Here is a 14,285-nt window from a genome sequence, read left to right as displayed (position 1 = left end):
CTGAGCCAGGGACACAACAACTCCCCTGACCACCCCCAAATTCCTCTAATCTCTGAAAACCACTGAGCTTTCTAAGGCCATCAGTGAATGTTCAGGAGTTTGTCTATTTCACAAGCTGTCCCAGCCCCACGAAAGGCAAACAATACTATGGACTTCCAGTATCAACAACTTATTTTTGATTGAGCTATAATTAACATGGCATAACTTCAGCCTGTGAAAGTGTCATATTCAGTGCTTTTTAGTATATTCATAAGGCTGTAAAACAATAACCACTATCTAATCCCAGAATATTTTCATTAATTCCAAATGAAATCCTGGAGCAGTAGCAGTCACATTCCCCCAATGACCCTCCACACATCACTTACCAGCCACTAATCTATCTTCTGTCTGGATTTGCTGAGTGTGGACCCTTTGTACGAATGGAGTTCTGTAAGTGGCCTCTAGTGTCCAGCTTCTCTCACGCAGCGTAATGCTCTTCAGGTCCCTCACCTTCTAGCATATATCTGTACTTCATCATGTCTTATGGCTGCTAACATCTCATTTTCTTTGTCCCTTCATCATTTGATGGGCATTTGTGTTGAGTTGCTTGTACTTTTTGGCTATTATAATAATAAACTTGCCCCAGAGGTGGCCAGAAGGCCTTCCAGTTGGCTCCTGTCATGTGTTGACTCCACCCTGTGGACTTTGGTGCCTTCCCTGCTCTCCAGTAGGCCATAGTCATTAGGTTCCTCTCACATTTCCTGGCCAAGACCTGGACTCACACATACCTCCTAGGTGCCCTCTTCTCTTTTCATGCAAAATAGTATTTTGGGACCACAATCTGGCATCAGCTACCAGATTTTACTTACTTATAGGTCTGCTCAATAAAGAGAGCTAGAAACTGTTATTTACAGAGAACATGGATTAGTTCAGACATATATTTGCTAATTAAAATGTAAGGTTACAGTGTTTTCATTCCCTGATAAACCTTCTGAAGTGGCCCCAAAGCCCACAGCTGGGGCAGGCAGGAGGCTGGGGCAGGGTCCTGGGGCTTTGTGTTGTCAGGGTTAAACCTTTAGCTCCTGAACATTGGGGAAACCAGGGGAGGGCTCAGGACAGGGCCTGTCCCACCCAGAGAGGAAGCCATTCAGTACTTTACTTTGTGAGGAGGTGTGTCTCTGCAGGACTGTGGTCCTCAATCCTGGTGGCATTCCCTTCCCCCTCAGGCCCTCTCAACCCCTCCCCCTAGGAATTGTCCACACTCCAATGACCAAAGCTAAGCACAAATTTTGGACAATGGGTGCAGTCATCCCAGGGGACGTGAGCAGTGTCAGCACCTGCACCTGCTGTTTGACAAGTTCTAAGGGCTCAGCGCTGACTCCTCTTGAGGACCATCAGTAGCAACACAACAGAGTGTTAACTGGAGATCCCCAGATGGTGGACCTCCAACCACACCATCCAAGCCCTCACCTTGACCCACAGAAAAGACTGTGGGGTTTCTCTAGCTTACAATGGGTAAGTATTCTTCTCTTGGCATTCAGAGCCCATGGCTGATGCCTCAGGCCCCAGCCAGGCAGCAGAGGCCACCAGGTACCGATCACAGGCCAAGGTCTGCCAGGGATTTTCCGGATTAAGAAATTGCACAATGAATGGCAAGGCAGTGGGAAGCACTAGTTCTTAGGAAGCAGTAGTGTTTATGAAAAAAGGCCCAGCTGGAGACTGAAAAGCTGCATTTCAATCCCCCCAGTCCCCTCAAAAGGAGAGAATTCTTGTATGTCAGGGATAGGGATCCCAAAAGCATGAAATCTAATGTAAAGATTTGACCACTGGGCATAGAGGGAACCTGAGGATGCAAAGTTCTGCCTGCCCTTGGACCATGTGCTCATCTTCCTCTGTCCTTTTCCTTTCCACATTGTTAGAATTGTTCTATTTTTTTCTGTATCTAGTGCTCATGTAAATCTAGAGTTTGCTCTTGAAAATGACAAGTTCTTATTTGGGGCTCAAACAAAGCCTTAGTCAAGAAGGAGAAAATGTTCTTCCTCCAAAGTGGTAGAAAGGCAGCCACTTCCCTGCCCAGGGTCAGAAATGGTCCTGGCAAATGGAAGTACCTCCAACTTCTAAATCCAGTAGTCCCCATGGGTGGGCTCTGCTCCTTCTAGGTGTATTGATACTGAAGTGCACTTTGCTCTGTGAAAGGGGACTTCTGTGTTTGCTTCAATAAGCCAGGGAAGGGTGGCTGGCTCTTTTTGCTTTTCCCTTCTAAAATAAACTGATGACTGCATGATGTCTTATTTGAATGAACAATGTGACAGGCTGTACCTCGTTTCAATTAACACTGTAAATGAAAGAACCAGTCGCCAACTCTGAGGCTGTAGTTGAAACAAGATTTTAATAATAAAATATTCACATCTAACATTTACTATTTACAATAATAAACAGCCCAGACTGTCTGGTGGGGAGGGAGGTGACTGCCTGGCCTGCCCACTGTGGTTGGGGGTCAGCAGAACTGCTTGGCCAGGCAGACCTGGGCAGCGGAACCCTGAGGCTGACAGGTACCAGGGCCCAGTTAGATTTTCCCCTTTCAGAACTTGAGTCCCTTCAGCTTCTTCCCCAGAAAGGCTGAGATAGCGCTCTTCTTGAGCTTGGTGTCCATGGGTGAGGTCCGCTTCATAAGCATTAATTCATACTTGGGCGAGGGATGCATCGCGTAATACACTTTAGCGCTGTCTGGGATCTGCAGCACTGGAGAGTGGGGCAGAGGGGTGGTCAGCTGTGCTCTGAGGGACCACAGGACACCCCAACCCTTTGTGCCCCCAGGAGAGCGGGCCTCTGCCGGGGACCTGAATCCCGCAACCCAACTCCAGGACCAAAAAGGAGCCTCTGAATGATGCCTGCCTGCAGGAAAGACTCTGCAAAGGCACAGCTGAAAATGAGGAACTCTTGTTTTTAAAGTGACTCTGACTCATCCCTGCAACCTCAGAATGGAGCTGATAAGATTTCATCTATTTCCCCACTCACTGCACCCCCTGCTGCCTTCACTACTCAGGACCTCAGAGCTGGATTGGATTTCTGGAACACAGTGAAGGGCCCCCAAATCCAGCACTACCCAGGACAAGACACTGGGGCCCAGGGAAGGGCAGCACTGGCCCAGGTCTCCCGAGCAGGGTCCCTGAAGGCCTCCAGGACCACGCAGTGCCTGCCACCCAGTGAGGATTTACACTGATCCCATCTTCTCCTGTCTTCCTGGCCTAGAGCCAGCTAGACAGAAACCCTGGGCTGAACTCCTGCTCCAGCCTCAGTGGTGCGGCTGCTCATCTCCTTTCTTAACCTCTCCAGGCCTAGGTCTTCCTGTTCTGTAGGACAAGTCATTCTGCCTATTTCACACCCCACAGCTCCCATTTCCATTCAAAAGACAAGGGAGGATTTAGAACCAACTTCTGGGAATGGTGGGAGTCATTTTAATATGGCTAGGTTAGTGGCTGGGAGACAGGACCAGCTCACCGACAAGAATCCAGTTAACTTTATTGTGCACAGACACACCATGTGTGCAGACATTGGTTAATTTTCTCTCCCCTTTGGGAATGAGAAGCCAGCCCAGGTGCTTAGGAAACCTATCTAAGGGTTCAGTGTCCACGACACCTGGCTCTGGGTCTGTGTTGTGAAGATCTTTCATTTTTCCACTTTCTAGAATAATGAGTCAGTTCCCGAGAGCCTCCAAAGGGGATCAAGGAGATTTAGTCCAGTTTTCCCTATCATAAAGGCATGGCCTGTAGCATGTTTGGTGCTTGTGTCCACCAGTCATGGTGCAGTCACGCCCTGCTGTCCAGAAGACTTCCTTCAAGTTGAGCCCCTCTGCTTGGCCATCTTTCTCTTGATCCAAGGTGAAAAGCATTTTCTCTGGGTACCTCAATATTGTTAGCTTTGAACTGGGTTTCCCAATGCCTGGTCATGTCCAGGAAAAGGGACACAAAGGGAGAAGGAGCAGGTAGGGAGAAGAGGCTGTGGGCACTGAGGGCTGCTCTGGGAAGCCTGGTTTGTGGGCAGGGTGCCTGCCTGCACTGCTGTCAGGTACACTGGTGTGAGAGGGCCTTGGCACTTCAGGCTGGGGACATGGTGCTTCTTCCAACCACTGCCCTCTCCTTCTTGCTCCCTGACTTACTTTGATCCTCTGAAATGATTTGCACCAGCTTGTAATCCTCTGGGTTTTCCCCATCCATGTTGAGTTCTTCCATGGCCTTGTGGATCACAGCTGGAGCCATTTCCTGGTTGGACACCTGTGGTGGATCACAGGACAGGCACTCAGGGCATGGGTCCTGGAGACAGTTCCCCCACAGTGCAGCTTCCAGAGACCCTATGGAGCCACCTCTGGTCAGGACTGGGTCTAAGGGGCCTCACCATCTTCTCTTGCTCTTCTGGGGAGACCTCCATGGAATGAAGGGGTTCTTTCCATTCATCCAGAACCCCATCTCCTACAAGAACCTTCACCTTTGTCTTGTGGCTATTTCTCAGGGTGGGTCCAAACCCCTGCCCTGTAGGCTGAACCCTGTCCCCTGGGTCCTCAGTCTGCACAACTGCTATGGACTTCCAGGGCCCTGGCGACAAAGGATGACCGCGCAGCAGAGGGTGGGAAATGAGAAGTAAAATCTGGGCCTCACTCTATTTCCTCATGCCTCCCAATCACAGGAGGTGGCTTGCCCTCAGGGAGTGCCACTGCTCCAGCCCTGGCCCTCCAGGACTCCCCCAGGGCAGAGCACACAACATCTAGTCCAAGCTCAGATATCAGAAAGGAGGAGGGGCTGATGACAACCTACAGCACACCAGAACTGCCCCAGCCTCCAGGATGTAGCTGTGATCAGCAAGTCCAGGCACAGTTACCTTGACCATGAGGGCCCAGCAATAGGCAGGGTTTAGGACAAGGATCAATCAAATGACAGCTTAGTAAAACCACACCTGCTCCTTGCCAAAAGAGAAGTGCAACCTGGGGCAGGTGTGCAACATTGGTAACTCAGCCAGCCTCTGTGCAGTGGAGGCTGGGATGGCTCCATCTGCACATGCCATCCAGGATCTGACTCCTGCTCACATCTTTTTGGCCCTGGGACAGACTCCATAATCCCTCCAGGGTCATGGCATCAGCCCCTCATTGGCCTGTGTCTCCACACACAGGTCCAACCTCCATTCTGAAGCCAAATGCCACTGCTGTCCCTGTTCTGCTCTAATCCTCCAGTGTCTCCCATCTCCCCCATGAGAAAGTCAAGCTCCATTCAGCAGCTCACAGGGCCTGATGGGACCCAGCTCCCACAACCTCTCTGACCTCAACTCTTCCCCTTGACCCCTGCTCCTTCAACCTGGCTCCAGGCTGTTCCTCAGACTGGCCAAGCACATGTCCCCCCATAGGTCTGGCAGGCTGTACCCTCCATCCTCCTCTTTGGGGCTGCCTTAGAGGGCCTTTGCTATGGCTTCCTCAGCATGTCAGACTCGGCCCCTATGTCCACTATCTGAGCCCTGACTGCCATCAAACTCACACTCTTCCTGTCTCTTGAGGTAGCTATCTATCCACTGACACCAACTGGGAAGTCTACTCCAGCATGGCAAAGAGGGAACATGCCATTTCTCATGTGTCTACTGCATGAACCAGTGATGGGCTCCAGGGGAGAGTTACACATCTGGCTCACCTTGATGCTTTTGTAATGCTGGCCATTGTCCTCCTCCAGGCTGACACGGACAATGCAGTAGTCAATCACATGCCACTTATAGCGTGGCTGTGGGTTGCGGCGCCTGGGGATGAACCATCTGACCCAGCATTTGAGGGAGGAGGAGGAAGAGGATGTTTCTCTGGATGCCGAGGTGACAACAGAGTTCCGTGTTGATTCAGAGGTTGACTGCCCCAACTGTGGGTGACAGCAAGATTAGCAGAAGGCCTGGAGCCTTGGGGCTCCCTAGGACTGCTCTAGAATCTCTAGGAGGGTCTAGAAATTCTGTAGGAGTCAACAATTCTTGGCCTCTTTCTGGACCCAGACAAGGCCAAGCAGGCAAAGGAGAAGAGTGAGGACAAGGGCTGACGTGGGAAGAGGTGGTCACTCACCTTCATTTCATGGTCATCTTGGGACTCTAGGACATGGTCCAGGTGGATAGTCACCTTCGAGCTGGAGAAGCCAGCCTCGTGTGTGGGGGGTGAATCAGCTGCATCCCCACTGCTGAAGACAGGGCCACACTGGAGCTGGAAACTCGAGTAGGGGTTGCTGCTGCCACTGGATTCAGTGTCGGGGGCCTGGCATCTAGAAGGATAGGTCGGCTTACCTTGGGGGCCTCCCCTGGAATGCAACCAAATTTGTCCCCTGCTACCACTGCACCTTGCTAAGGGGTTATTCCATTAATAGTAGATAGGGACTCTGATTCACTTGGAGATCATGCAGCATCACCCCATTTCACAGAAGAGGAAACTGGCCCAGGGATGGGGCAACTCACCCAACTCACAGGCTTGGATGGGAGTAGAGCTGGGATCCCTAGGCTAAACTGTCAGGCTCCCCAAACCCACACTTAGCCTGAAGCTTCCATGAGTCCTGAGCCAGCCCATACTAGCCCACCCTTGATGGGGAACTCACTCTTCACTCCAAGGCTTGATGCCTTCCAGGTGGTGTTTGTCCTGAAAGTTCTTACTGGCCAACTGGGATGGGGGCTCCAGCTCACAAGACAGGTGGAAGCTGCAGGGCAGAATGGTGGCTGTAAGGTCCCAGGAGCCACACCTCAGGTCTCCCTCCCAGTGTTTGGACAGCAGTTGGCATTTGGGTACCCAGCTGTCCTCAGGCAACAGGTCCTATGCTGACCCAGTATCCTCCGCGTTGATCTCACAGCTATAGTGACCTGATGCTGTCTTGGCCTCACCTCTCTTCCTTGCTGAGTTGCTTCATGTCTCCAAACCAGGCCCCAAATTTCTCACTGGGCATAAGGGAGTCATAGCAGCAGCCTGCCTGGAGCTGCTGGAGCTCAGCAATCACCTGGTATTCCTAGGGCCAGAGGGAAGGAACAGTCACTGCCGAGGCCTGGGTGGTCTTCCTGGGTGGGAGAGGGGCCAGCGGCTGTTTTGCTCCTGTGGCTTCCCCAATCCCTCTACTCCCTTCCAGTCTCTAACTGCCCTCAGAGCTGAGTTCACACAGCTGATCCTTCATGAAGTTGTCCTTCATCCAACTATATCCTTCACCCTTGAGAAGAAGGCCTTAGGGTCCTGTCTTTTCTCCTCAAAATCTCCCCATTGCACTAAGAGGAAGCTGCATGCAGTTTGGGGGTGTCTTGCCCAGGAGGGTCTCTGTGTTCCATCCCATACCCCACCCCAGCCCACCCCAGCAGTGATGGCCACAGCTACTCACCTTCCTCCTTTTTTCAAAATTGACCATCCTTCCCTGAAAGACAGAGTTGCATCCATCATGAAGGGGCCCACATTCATTGCCATGCTCATCACCACACCTGAGCCCCTGTCACTCTGCATTACTGCAGGGTTCAACATGAACAGGGCAGTCCAGACAAGGGATGGAACCAGGCAGACTCTGGGCACCAGGAGTGGAGACAGAGAGAACTTCTAGTCCCAGGCTCTGATGACAGTGGAGAGATGGGCTCTTGGACCAGCCTCCTTTTACTTATCTGCAAGAAGGCCATGGCACTCCAGCCCCAGGGAGGCTGGGAGGGTTCAGGGGACCCTGTATGCCCAATGGTGAGAACTCAGGGCTCAGGGAATGGCCTCTCCTTCCAAGGCTCAGGGTCCCTTTCCCACCCTGCCCCTGCCCCCAGGCTCACTTACTTCTAAATACTCCTGCATTGCATTGTCCACCATCAAAAATTGGGTGAGAAATGTCCCCAGGCATGGGACAATGCCCTCGATGATACCCTGTGGCAATGGGTAGGGTGGGGATGAACACAGACTCTGAGGTGTGCCCCAGACCATGTCCTAAACACTACTTAGTCTCAGACTTCTAGGACCACACAACCTTCCCTGGACAGTGTTGGACACTTAACTCACACCCCCTAATTTCACTTCCAGACTCCAAGGACCCCAAACTCCCTTGTAATCCCTTCCCAGCACAGGCTTTTCTTAAGTCACCAAGTTTAATTACCCCGCACGCCCCCAATCCACTCTGTGTCAGGTCTTACAGGTCCTTATCCTGACTGGCTGCAACTAGTCCCCCAGGATTCCCACTGCTCACAGTCCTAAAGGTTCCAGGGACATTGAAGGGAGGCTTTCCAGGTGTAGGGGTCCAGAGGGAAGGACTCGAGGAGAGACCCCATGCTGACTTTGAGGCCACCCCTCCCTGGCCATCCCAGCCTCATGCATGCTCACCATCTCTCCCTGCTGCTCCTTCTTCTGGGTTCTTTCGGGTTTCACCTCCAGGGTTGAAAACTTGGAGACCTCCTCCTGCCAGGATTGAGGACTAGGTCAGTGAGGCCCGCCATCCCTCAACTATTGTCCCTGGGGTCTTGGACACCCAAATCCAGTGGGAAAGTGGACATCTGCTGCCATCATATGCCTGATATCCCCTGCATGACCTTGTGTAAGAGGACTGGCCTCCCTGGGCCTCTATCTCTGTTGTAAGGACAGAGACCTGAATGCCCTCAGCAGGAGTCCAGAGGGCTTAGAGTTGCATGCTAGCAGCAAGGATGCTCTGGCCATCATGCTTTACCCCTCAGAGTCTTGAGAATGCTCAACCATGTTCCTTTTCTTTTCTCCCTTGATCTTCACCACCTCACTGTGAGGGTGGCACCACTAAATGGTCATGCCTCATTTCCACATGAGGACACAGAGCCCCACGCGTGTGTCAACCTGGACTGATTCACTCAGGGCATCAGAGGACACCATCTGTTCCCCAGATGGAGGCCACGTCTGAGCTGACCTCTCCCCACCACCAACCACCACTAATCGGTGTCTGGTTCTCCCAGCCTCTGAGTGTGGGTTTCGGCCTCATAACATCCCAGCCTTGGAGCTTGAGGATGGAATATCTCCAGAGGCTGAGTTGAGCAGCACCTACCTGCTCCAGCCAAGAGAAGTGGAGACCCCAAAGTCTACCTGAAGCCATACCAAAGGCATCCCCTCTCCAGAGGTCCACTCAGGACATTCTGTGTGCAGACAAGTCTGGCATCTACTCAGGAATGGGTCTCCATGGTTCCAGGTCTGATTATCCAGGTAGGGTGGATGCTGCCAGTAGTACTTAGCATTGAAATTTTGCTTCCTCTTTAATGTGGAAGCTTCTAGTTACGCTCAGGAAGGATGGCCATGGTTTCCAGTCTCCTAAATATTTCTCTTAGATCTCTGGCACACATGTCATTCATCACAAGGCAGTTATGAAACTCTCCCACTGAGATGGAGTCTTCTCATCCTGCCAGTTCATCATCTCCTCCTGGAACGTCACTGAACGACAGCCTACTGCACTACAATGGCCTCTCACCAGCCCACAGAGCAGGCATATTCCTCTACATCTTCAGAATAGGCCAGACTGAATTTGTTCAAAGAAACTTTTAATAAAAAACTAACATCCCCACCACCTGAGCCCTGACCCTCCAGCCTCCTCTTTACCTTGGTGATGAACTCACAGCTCTGTGAGAGGTTGTTCTCATTGGAGACAATCTCAGATAGCATCTGAAAGAGGTGGAAGCTGTCCCTGGGGGAGGGCAAGAAGGAAGCAGAAAGATAGGAGTGGGTAGGAGGCTTTAAAGGCTAATCCATTTTAGTTTAGCCAGCTGGGACTCAGACTGCCTGGGTGGGTGGTGCTGAACCTGGGCAGCTCTGACTGTTACAAGACATCATGGGACTTGGGAGCTGGGCTCGGAGGTGGGCACAATGGGGTCCCCCATCCCATTTCATGAGCATCTGGTTCTGATATGTGTAAATGTCAATGGATAGAGGGTGGTGCTGACAAGCAAGCATTTAACATGCTCCCATTTGGTTCAACTCTGTAACCGGCAGAGGAAGCAACCAGTGCTGAGGTAGAACAGTTGATCTCCTCAACCTAGAGCCTCAACCCACCTGGCCATTGCCCAGGAGCCACTGCCTCCCAAGCCCCCTGAAGGGCAGTGTGCAGCCCTCACAAGGTCCCTGGTCCAACCTGGTGTCCCACAAGTGGCCTGCCCACCTGGAAACTTCCTCCCATGTCTTCTTAAGACGGTGAATTGATTGGCTTTCAAGAGCAGAGAGGATAGCATAGAGTGAGGAGAAGTTCTTGAGGACTTGGCACTCCTGGGAAGGGAGAAAGAATGAGCAGTGAGATGTGGTATGGGCGCCCCCCGGCTCCAGTTTCAGACCCTCAGCTGACATCTCCCCTCTAGAATGAGAAAGACACAGGGTGACCCTGAGGGCATGCCATGGACCCAGACAGGGACACCCACACTCAACCTGAGGGAGTAGCATGGGTGGGAGGTGAGGATATCGTAGGGCTGTGCTACAGGCCAGGGAGGGCCTCAAAGACTGAGAGTCGGTAAGAGCATAGAGGGGGCTCCAGAACTACAGAGAGGGTCCCCTGAGCATACCCTGGCCACCTCGATCCAGTGCTCCACCACCCTGGCCCTGTCCTGAGCCTTCATGCTCTGGTCTCCAAGGCAGGTTGTGATGACGCAGTTGGTCACATGGTTGAACTGGGTGATGACAGCACAGACGGTGGGTGCTACATGCTCCTGGCCCTTTCTATTGTGCTGGGACCAGGTGGCGCCCAGACAATGATAGGGCACCACTTTCTTGAAGAGCTCCTAGGGAGAGGAGATGTCAGCCAACCCCACACCCATGCACCTTAAATCCTGAAGGCCCTCAGGACCCAGGCCAGGATCCAGTGGTCTCAGCTGGATTTCAGCAGGATAAGGACAGAGTGTGTCCTCTGTCCCTGAGGGGACCTAGCACTCAAGTGACCCAGGGCCCAAGCCTGGAGGGGAAAACAGAGCTGCACTTTAAAGTCCCTCTCACAAATTCCAGCATGGGCGGTGCCTCAAGCCTCCTCAGGCCCAGGTGGTACCATGGCTCCTCCCGGTAATGCCTCCTGGGCCAGCTAGCAGTCACGAGCATGGTCCCTGTGGGGGCCATAGGCTTTGGGTGCCTGCCAAAGATCCAGTGCATATCAGGGTCTTAGTATCAATGCTGTGGAGGCCCCCTGCACAGAGAGGCCACCCATGGAGCTGGTTGCACCTCTATGAGCTCCCTTCAATGCCCAATGGCCAAGACCCCCCTCCCCCAGGCTTTCTATTTCTTTGCTCCCATGTAATCTTCCCAGTCCATGTGTATGGCAGGTATGTTTAGTGTCTTCTATCTACTCTCTAGAGAGGAGAAGTGCAGGTTTGGGATTAATAAACTTGCTCAGGTTACAATGTTGGGAGTGGAACCAGGCTTTGGAACAAGATCATACGATTCTGGTCAGGGTATGCTAAGGCTGGCGCAGCAGATCCTGGGAGGAAGATCCACCCAGATCCACCCTGCCATTCCTAGCTGCTCACCGCATCCATCATTGTCAATTGCTGTGCCACCAGTTCAGGAGGGAAAGCCAGGAGGTTAGCCTTCTCCTCACTTGGCAGGTTCTCTGAGGTCTCAGGACAGGGGCTGGAAGGTTCCGATGGTGTAACCTGCCCTGCTGCTGACTTTAGCTCTGGCAGTGGTTCTGGTGGTTCTGCCAGACATGCCTTCCCCTTGGCAGGTGGAACTGGTGAAGGTGAAGAAATAGGCTGTGCCTCCAGAATGGACACTGGTGCAGACGGTGTAGGTGGCACTGGAGGCAGTGGTGAGATTGCCTCCAGCTCAGGAAGTTGTGCTGCAGATGGTGATGTGACTTCCTCCAGTCTGGCAGCAGGGGCTCCATCTGGGGATGGATCTGGTTCTACCTTCAGAGTGGTTATATGTGCTACTTCCATAGGCAGTGGTGGAGGTGGTGATGGAGCCAAATCAGCCTTTGGAATCTCCCCTGTGTCTGCTGCAGATGGTGGAATTGGTGCCATAGTTTGCTCTGGAGGCATCTGGAGCTCTGGAGCTGACAAATGAGCTGAAGAAGAGGTAGGTTCTGCCCTATGAATGACTCCAAGTATCTTTCAAATACAGAGAAGATCCCACAACCTCTAGGGGAATATCCAGCCCAAGAAACTGTGCCCAGACTGCAGTCTCCCAGGTGACTACTCTGAGAGTCTTCCTTGCTCCTGGCCCAAGAGCAATCTCTGGGAGGTCCTGCCTATGTGATCAAGGCCTGGCCCCCAGCCAACAAGCTCACACGCTACCACCCCGGGCCTCCTCACCCTTTGGGTCTGCCTCAGTGGGTTCAGGATGACTCATCTGTGACAGTAGAATCTCCGCGTAGTACTCCAGGGCAGAGTCAGGTAAATGCACCTGGGCATAGCCCACCAGCAGCTTGAGGCAGGGAGAGGCTGCCGGTTGTATGAAATCTTCAGGGTACTTGTCCAGCCAGGTACCCAGCAGGGATGAGAGGGTGCTGAGGGCAGGTGTGTGGGCAGTAGAGTCAGAAAGTGGCCTGTCTGCCACACTGCCCCTGGGACTCTCCCACTGGGACATAAAACCCATAAAGACAGGGAAGGGTTTTGACTGGTTTGGTATTAGTCTGGCACTGACATACAGTAGGAGCTTCATCAATACGTGAGTGAGGAGGGGACAGGGTCTGTCCTGTGCTGGGCCCTCCTGGCCCCCACCCAGTAACTTCTGGCCTAAGGAGCTGCCTCATCTTCTGCCATGTGTCATGTGTCTACTCTTCCCACTGACACTGCCCTTCCAAATGACAGGGGCACAGCTGGCCCTGCCATCCCTGCAGGAAGCAGACAGGACTGAGGTCCATGGCAGATTTAGAGCAGGCTGCTCACCACCTCCTGTCACAGGTCTGCATGAAATGGTGTTTTAGGGTCTTGGGGCTGTGGTGGAGAAGGGCCCTCTCAGGGACCAACAATGATCCCACAGGGTCCTTTGCAACCAGTGCCCCAGCACACCACCCACAGCTTCCTTTGACTCCTTTCCAGCTGGGAGGAAAGCCCTCTTGACACAGCCCTCCAGGGGGGTCATAGAATGAGTAGGGCCCAGTGTCCTGCCCAGCCCTTCCCTGCCACCAACCACCCAACTCCCCACACTGGTTTCAGGTGAGGAGAACCCCTCCCCCTTTCCCAAAGTGCACTCACTTTTTAATTTCAAGACAAATGTCATGCTCGCCACTGCCATGGCATTTACATCCATATCTAGGAGAGACCGTGAGCATGTCACAGCTAACTTACTGAGTGTACTCCCTGCTTAAGATGACTCGTGTTACTGCCTGCAGCCCCAACTCAAATGGAACCCAGAAGAGCAAGGAAATCTGTCTGCTTTATTCACTGCATGAAGCTACATGCTTCAGAAAGTGTCTGCACCTAGTAGACACTTGATGTATACTTGGTAAAGGACTTAGTCCTAAGCAGCACCTTCTCAGACCTAGGGTGATTCTGGACCCCTCTGGTGGCCTACAATGGTCCCTGCTCTGACAACACCAAGGAAGGAGGCACTGAAAGTGTTTCAAACCTCCTTTAGAAATGAGAAAACTGGGGTGGGTAAGGGGGAGTGGCTGTGAGCTTCTTCACTGGGAAGAGGAAAGTCCTGCCTAAGAACAGCACTGCCCCTCCAGCCTCCCTGTCCACTGAGCCAGGCTCGGGGAAGCACTTTCCATGGGTTCTCCCCATTAGTCCTTACCATCAACCTTGAAGGCTTTTCCTTTAACTGCTCCCATTCCCAAGGAGGAAACTGAGGCCAGTGGGTGAAATGGCATTTCTGAGACACAAGCATGTCGGGGCAGAGCAGTCAAGTGGCCAGGGATGGGGCTGGCTCTCACCTGTGGAACAAGCAGTCCAGGACCTGCTTGGTGGTGGTGAAGACCCGGTATGTTCCGAGGAAGATGTTGACGTACATGAGGTCGCCCTCCTGGAAGGCGGGCACCAGGTGCTCCACCAGCTTCTCCCAATGGCCTGCCTTGACTGTGCGTACCACGGGGTTCTCCTCCCTCGTGAGGGTCGAGTTGTTCTTCCTCTAGGGAGCGCCAGAGGAGGCACGTGGGGTCAGAGTGAGAACTGTGGACCCTTAGGTGGGGCTGGGGCTGTGGGCAGACCTGCTGTCCCCAAGCCCTGAGTGACTTGAGGCTGAGGGGTCATGGGAGCTTCTAGCAGAGAAAGGTCCTTGGCCTTGAAATTGAAGTTGAAGTGAGGAAATAACTGAAAGATGAGATCCTAGACACAGCAAAGGGCAGATGCCTGGAGTGTCCCTGGGGGAGAAAGACCCCTGCAGGCCCGAGGATCTCAACAGATGCCTCAGGGATCAGCAGACCCACCTG

General features: G+C 52.8%; 1 protein-coding gene across 6 annotated transcripts in view; it reads right to left on the bottom strand.

Moving 5' to 3' along the window:
* Positions 1–2,349: 2,349 nt before the first annotated feature.
* The window catches only part of LOC101443821 (ral guanine nucleotide dissociation stimulator-like), a 127,148-nt gene continuing 115,212 nt past the window's right edge, over positions 2,350–14,285 (bottom strand). For 3 of the 6 annotated variants that reach the window (XM_071210939.1, XM_071210941.1, XM_058285074.2), the window contains 16 exons: positions 13,791–13,984; positions 13,111–13,167; positions 12,226–12,419; positions 11,440–11,978; positions 10,489–10,704; positions 10,095–10,198; positions 9,539–9,623; positions 8,309–8,383; positions 7,772–7,858; positions 7,344–7,376; positions 6,862–6,983; positions 6,582–6,680; positions 6,062–6,254; positions 5,652–5,867; positions 4,139–4,253; positions 2,350–2,721 (listed from right to left, as the gene is read on the bottom strand). In XM_071210939.1, coding sequence (XP_071067040.1) covers positions 2,561–2,721; positions 4,139–4,253; positions 5,652–5,867; positions 6,062–6,254; positions 6,582–6,680; positions 6,862–6,983; positions 7,344–7,376; positions 7,772–7,858; positions 8,309–8,383; positions 9,539–9,623; positions 10,095–10,198; positions 10,489–10,704; positions 11,440–11,978; positions 12,226–12,419; positions 13,111–13,167; positions 13,791–13,984 — 2,490 coding nt within the window. In that variant the 3' untranslated portion in view covers positions 2,350–2,560. The remainder of the gene's footprint in view (positions 2,722–4,138; positions 4,254–5,651; positions 5,868–6,061; positions 6,255–6,581; positions 6,681–6,861; positions 6,984–7,343; positions 7,377–7,771; positions 7,859–8,308; positions 8,384–9,538; positions 9,624–10,094; positions 10,199–10,488; positions 10,705–11,439; positions 11,979–12,225; positions 12,420–13,110; positions 13,168–13,790; positions 13,985–14,285) is intronic. The other 3 variants (XM_071210940.1, XM_071210938.1, XM_071210942.1) reach the window with 2 other exon arrangements.

Source organism: Dasypus novemcinctus, chromosome 22 (assembly GCF_030445035.2).
Source record: "Dasypus novemcinctus isolate mDasNov1 chromosome 22, mDasNov1.1.hap2, whole genome shotgun sequence".
Lineage (NCBI taxonomy): Eukaryota > Metazoa > Chordata > Mammalia > Cingulata > Dasypodidae > Dasypus > Dasypus novemcinctus.
The sequence above is the reverse complement of the archived record's forward strand: the minus strand, read 5'-3'. Positions and strand labels throughout refer to the sequence as shown.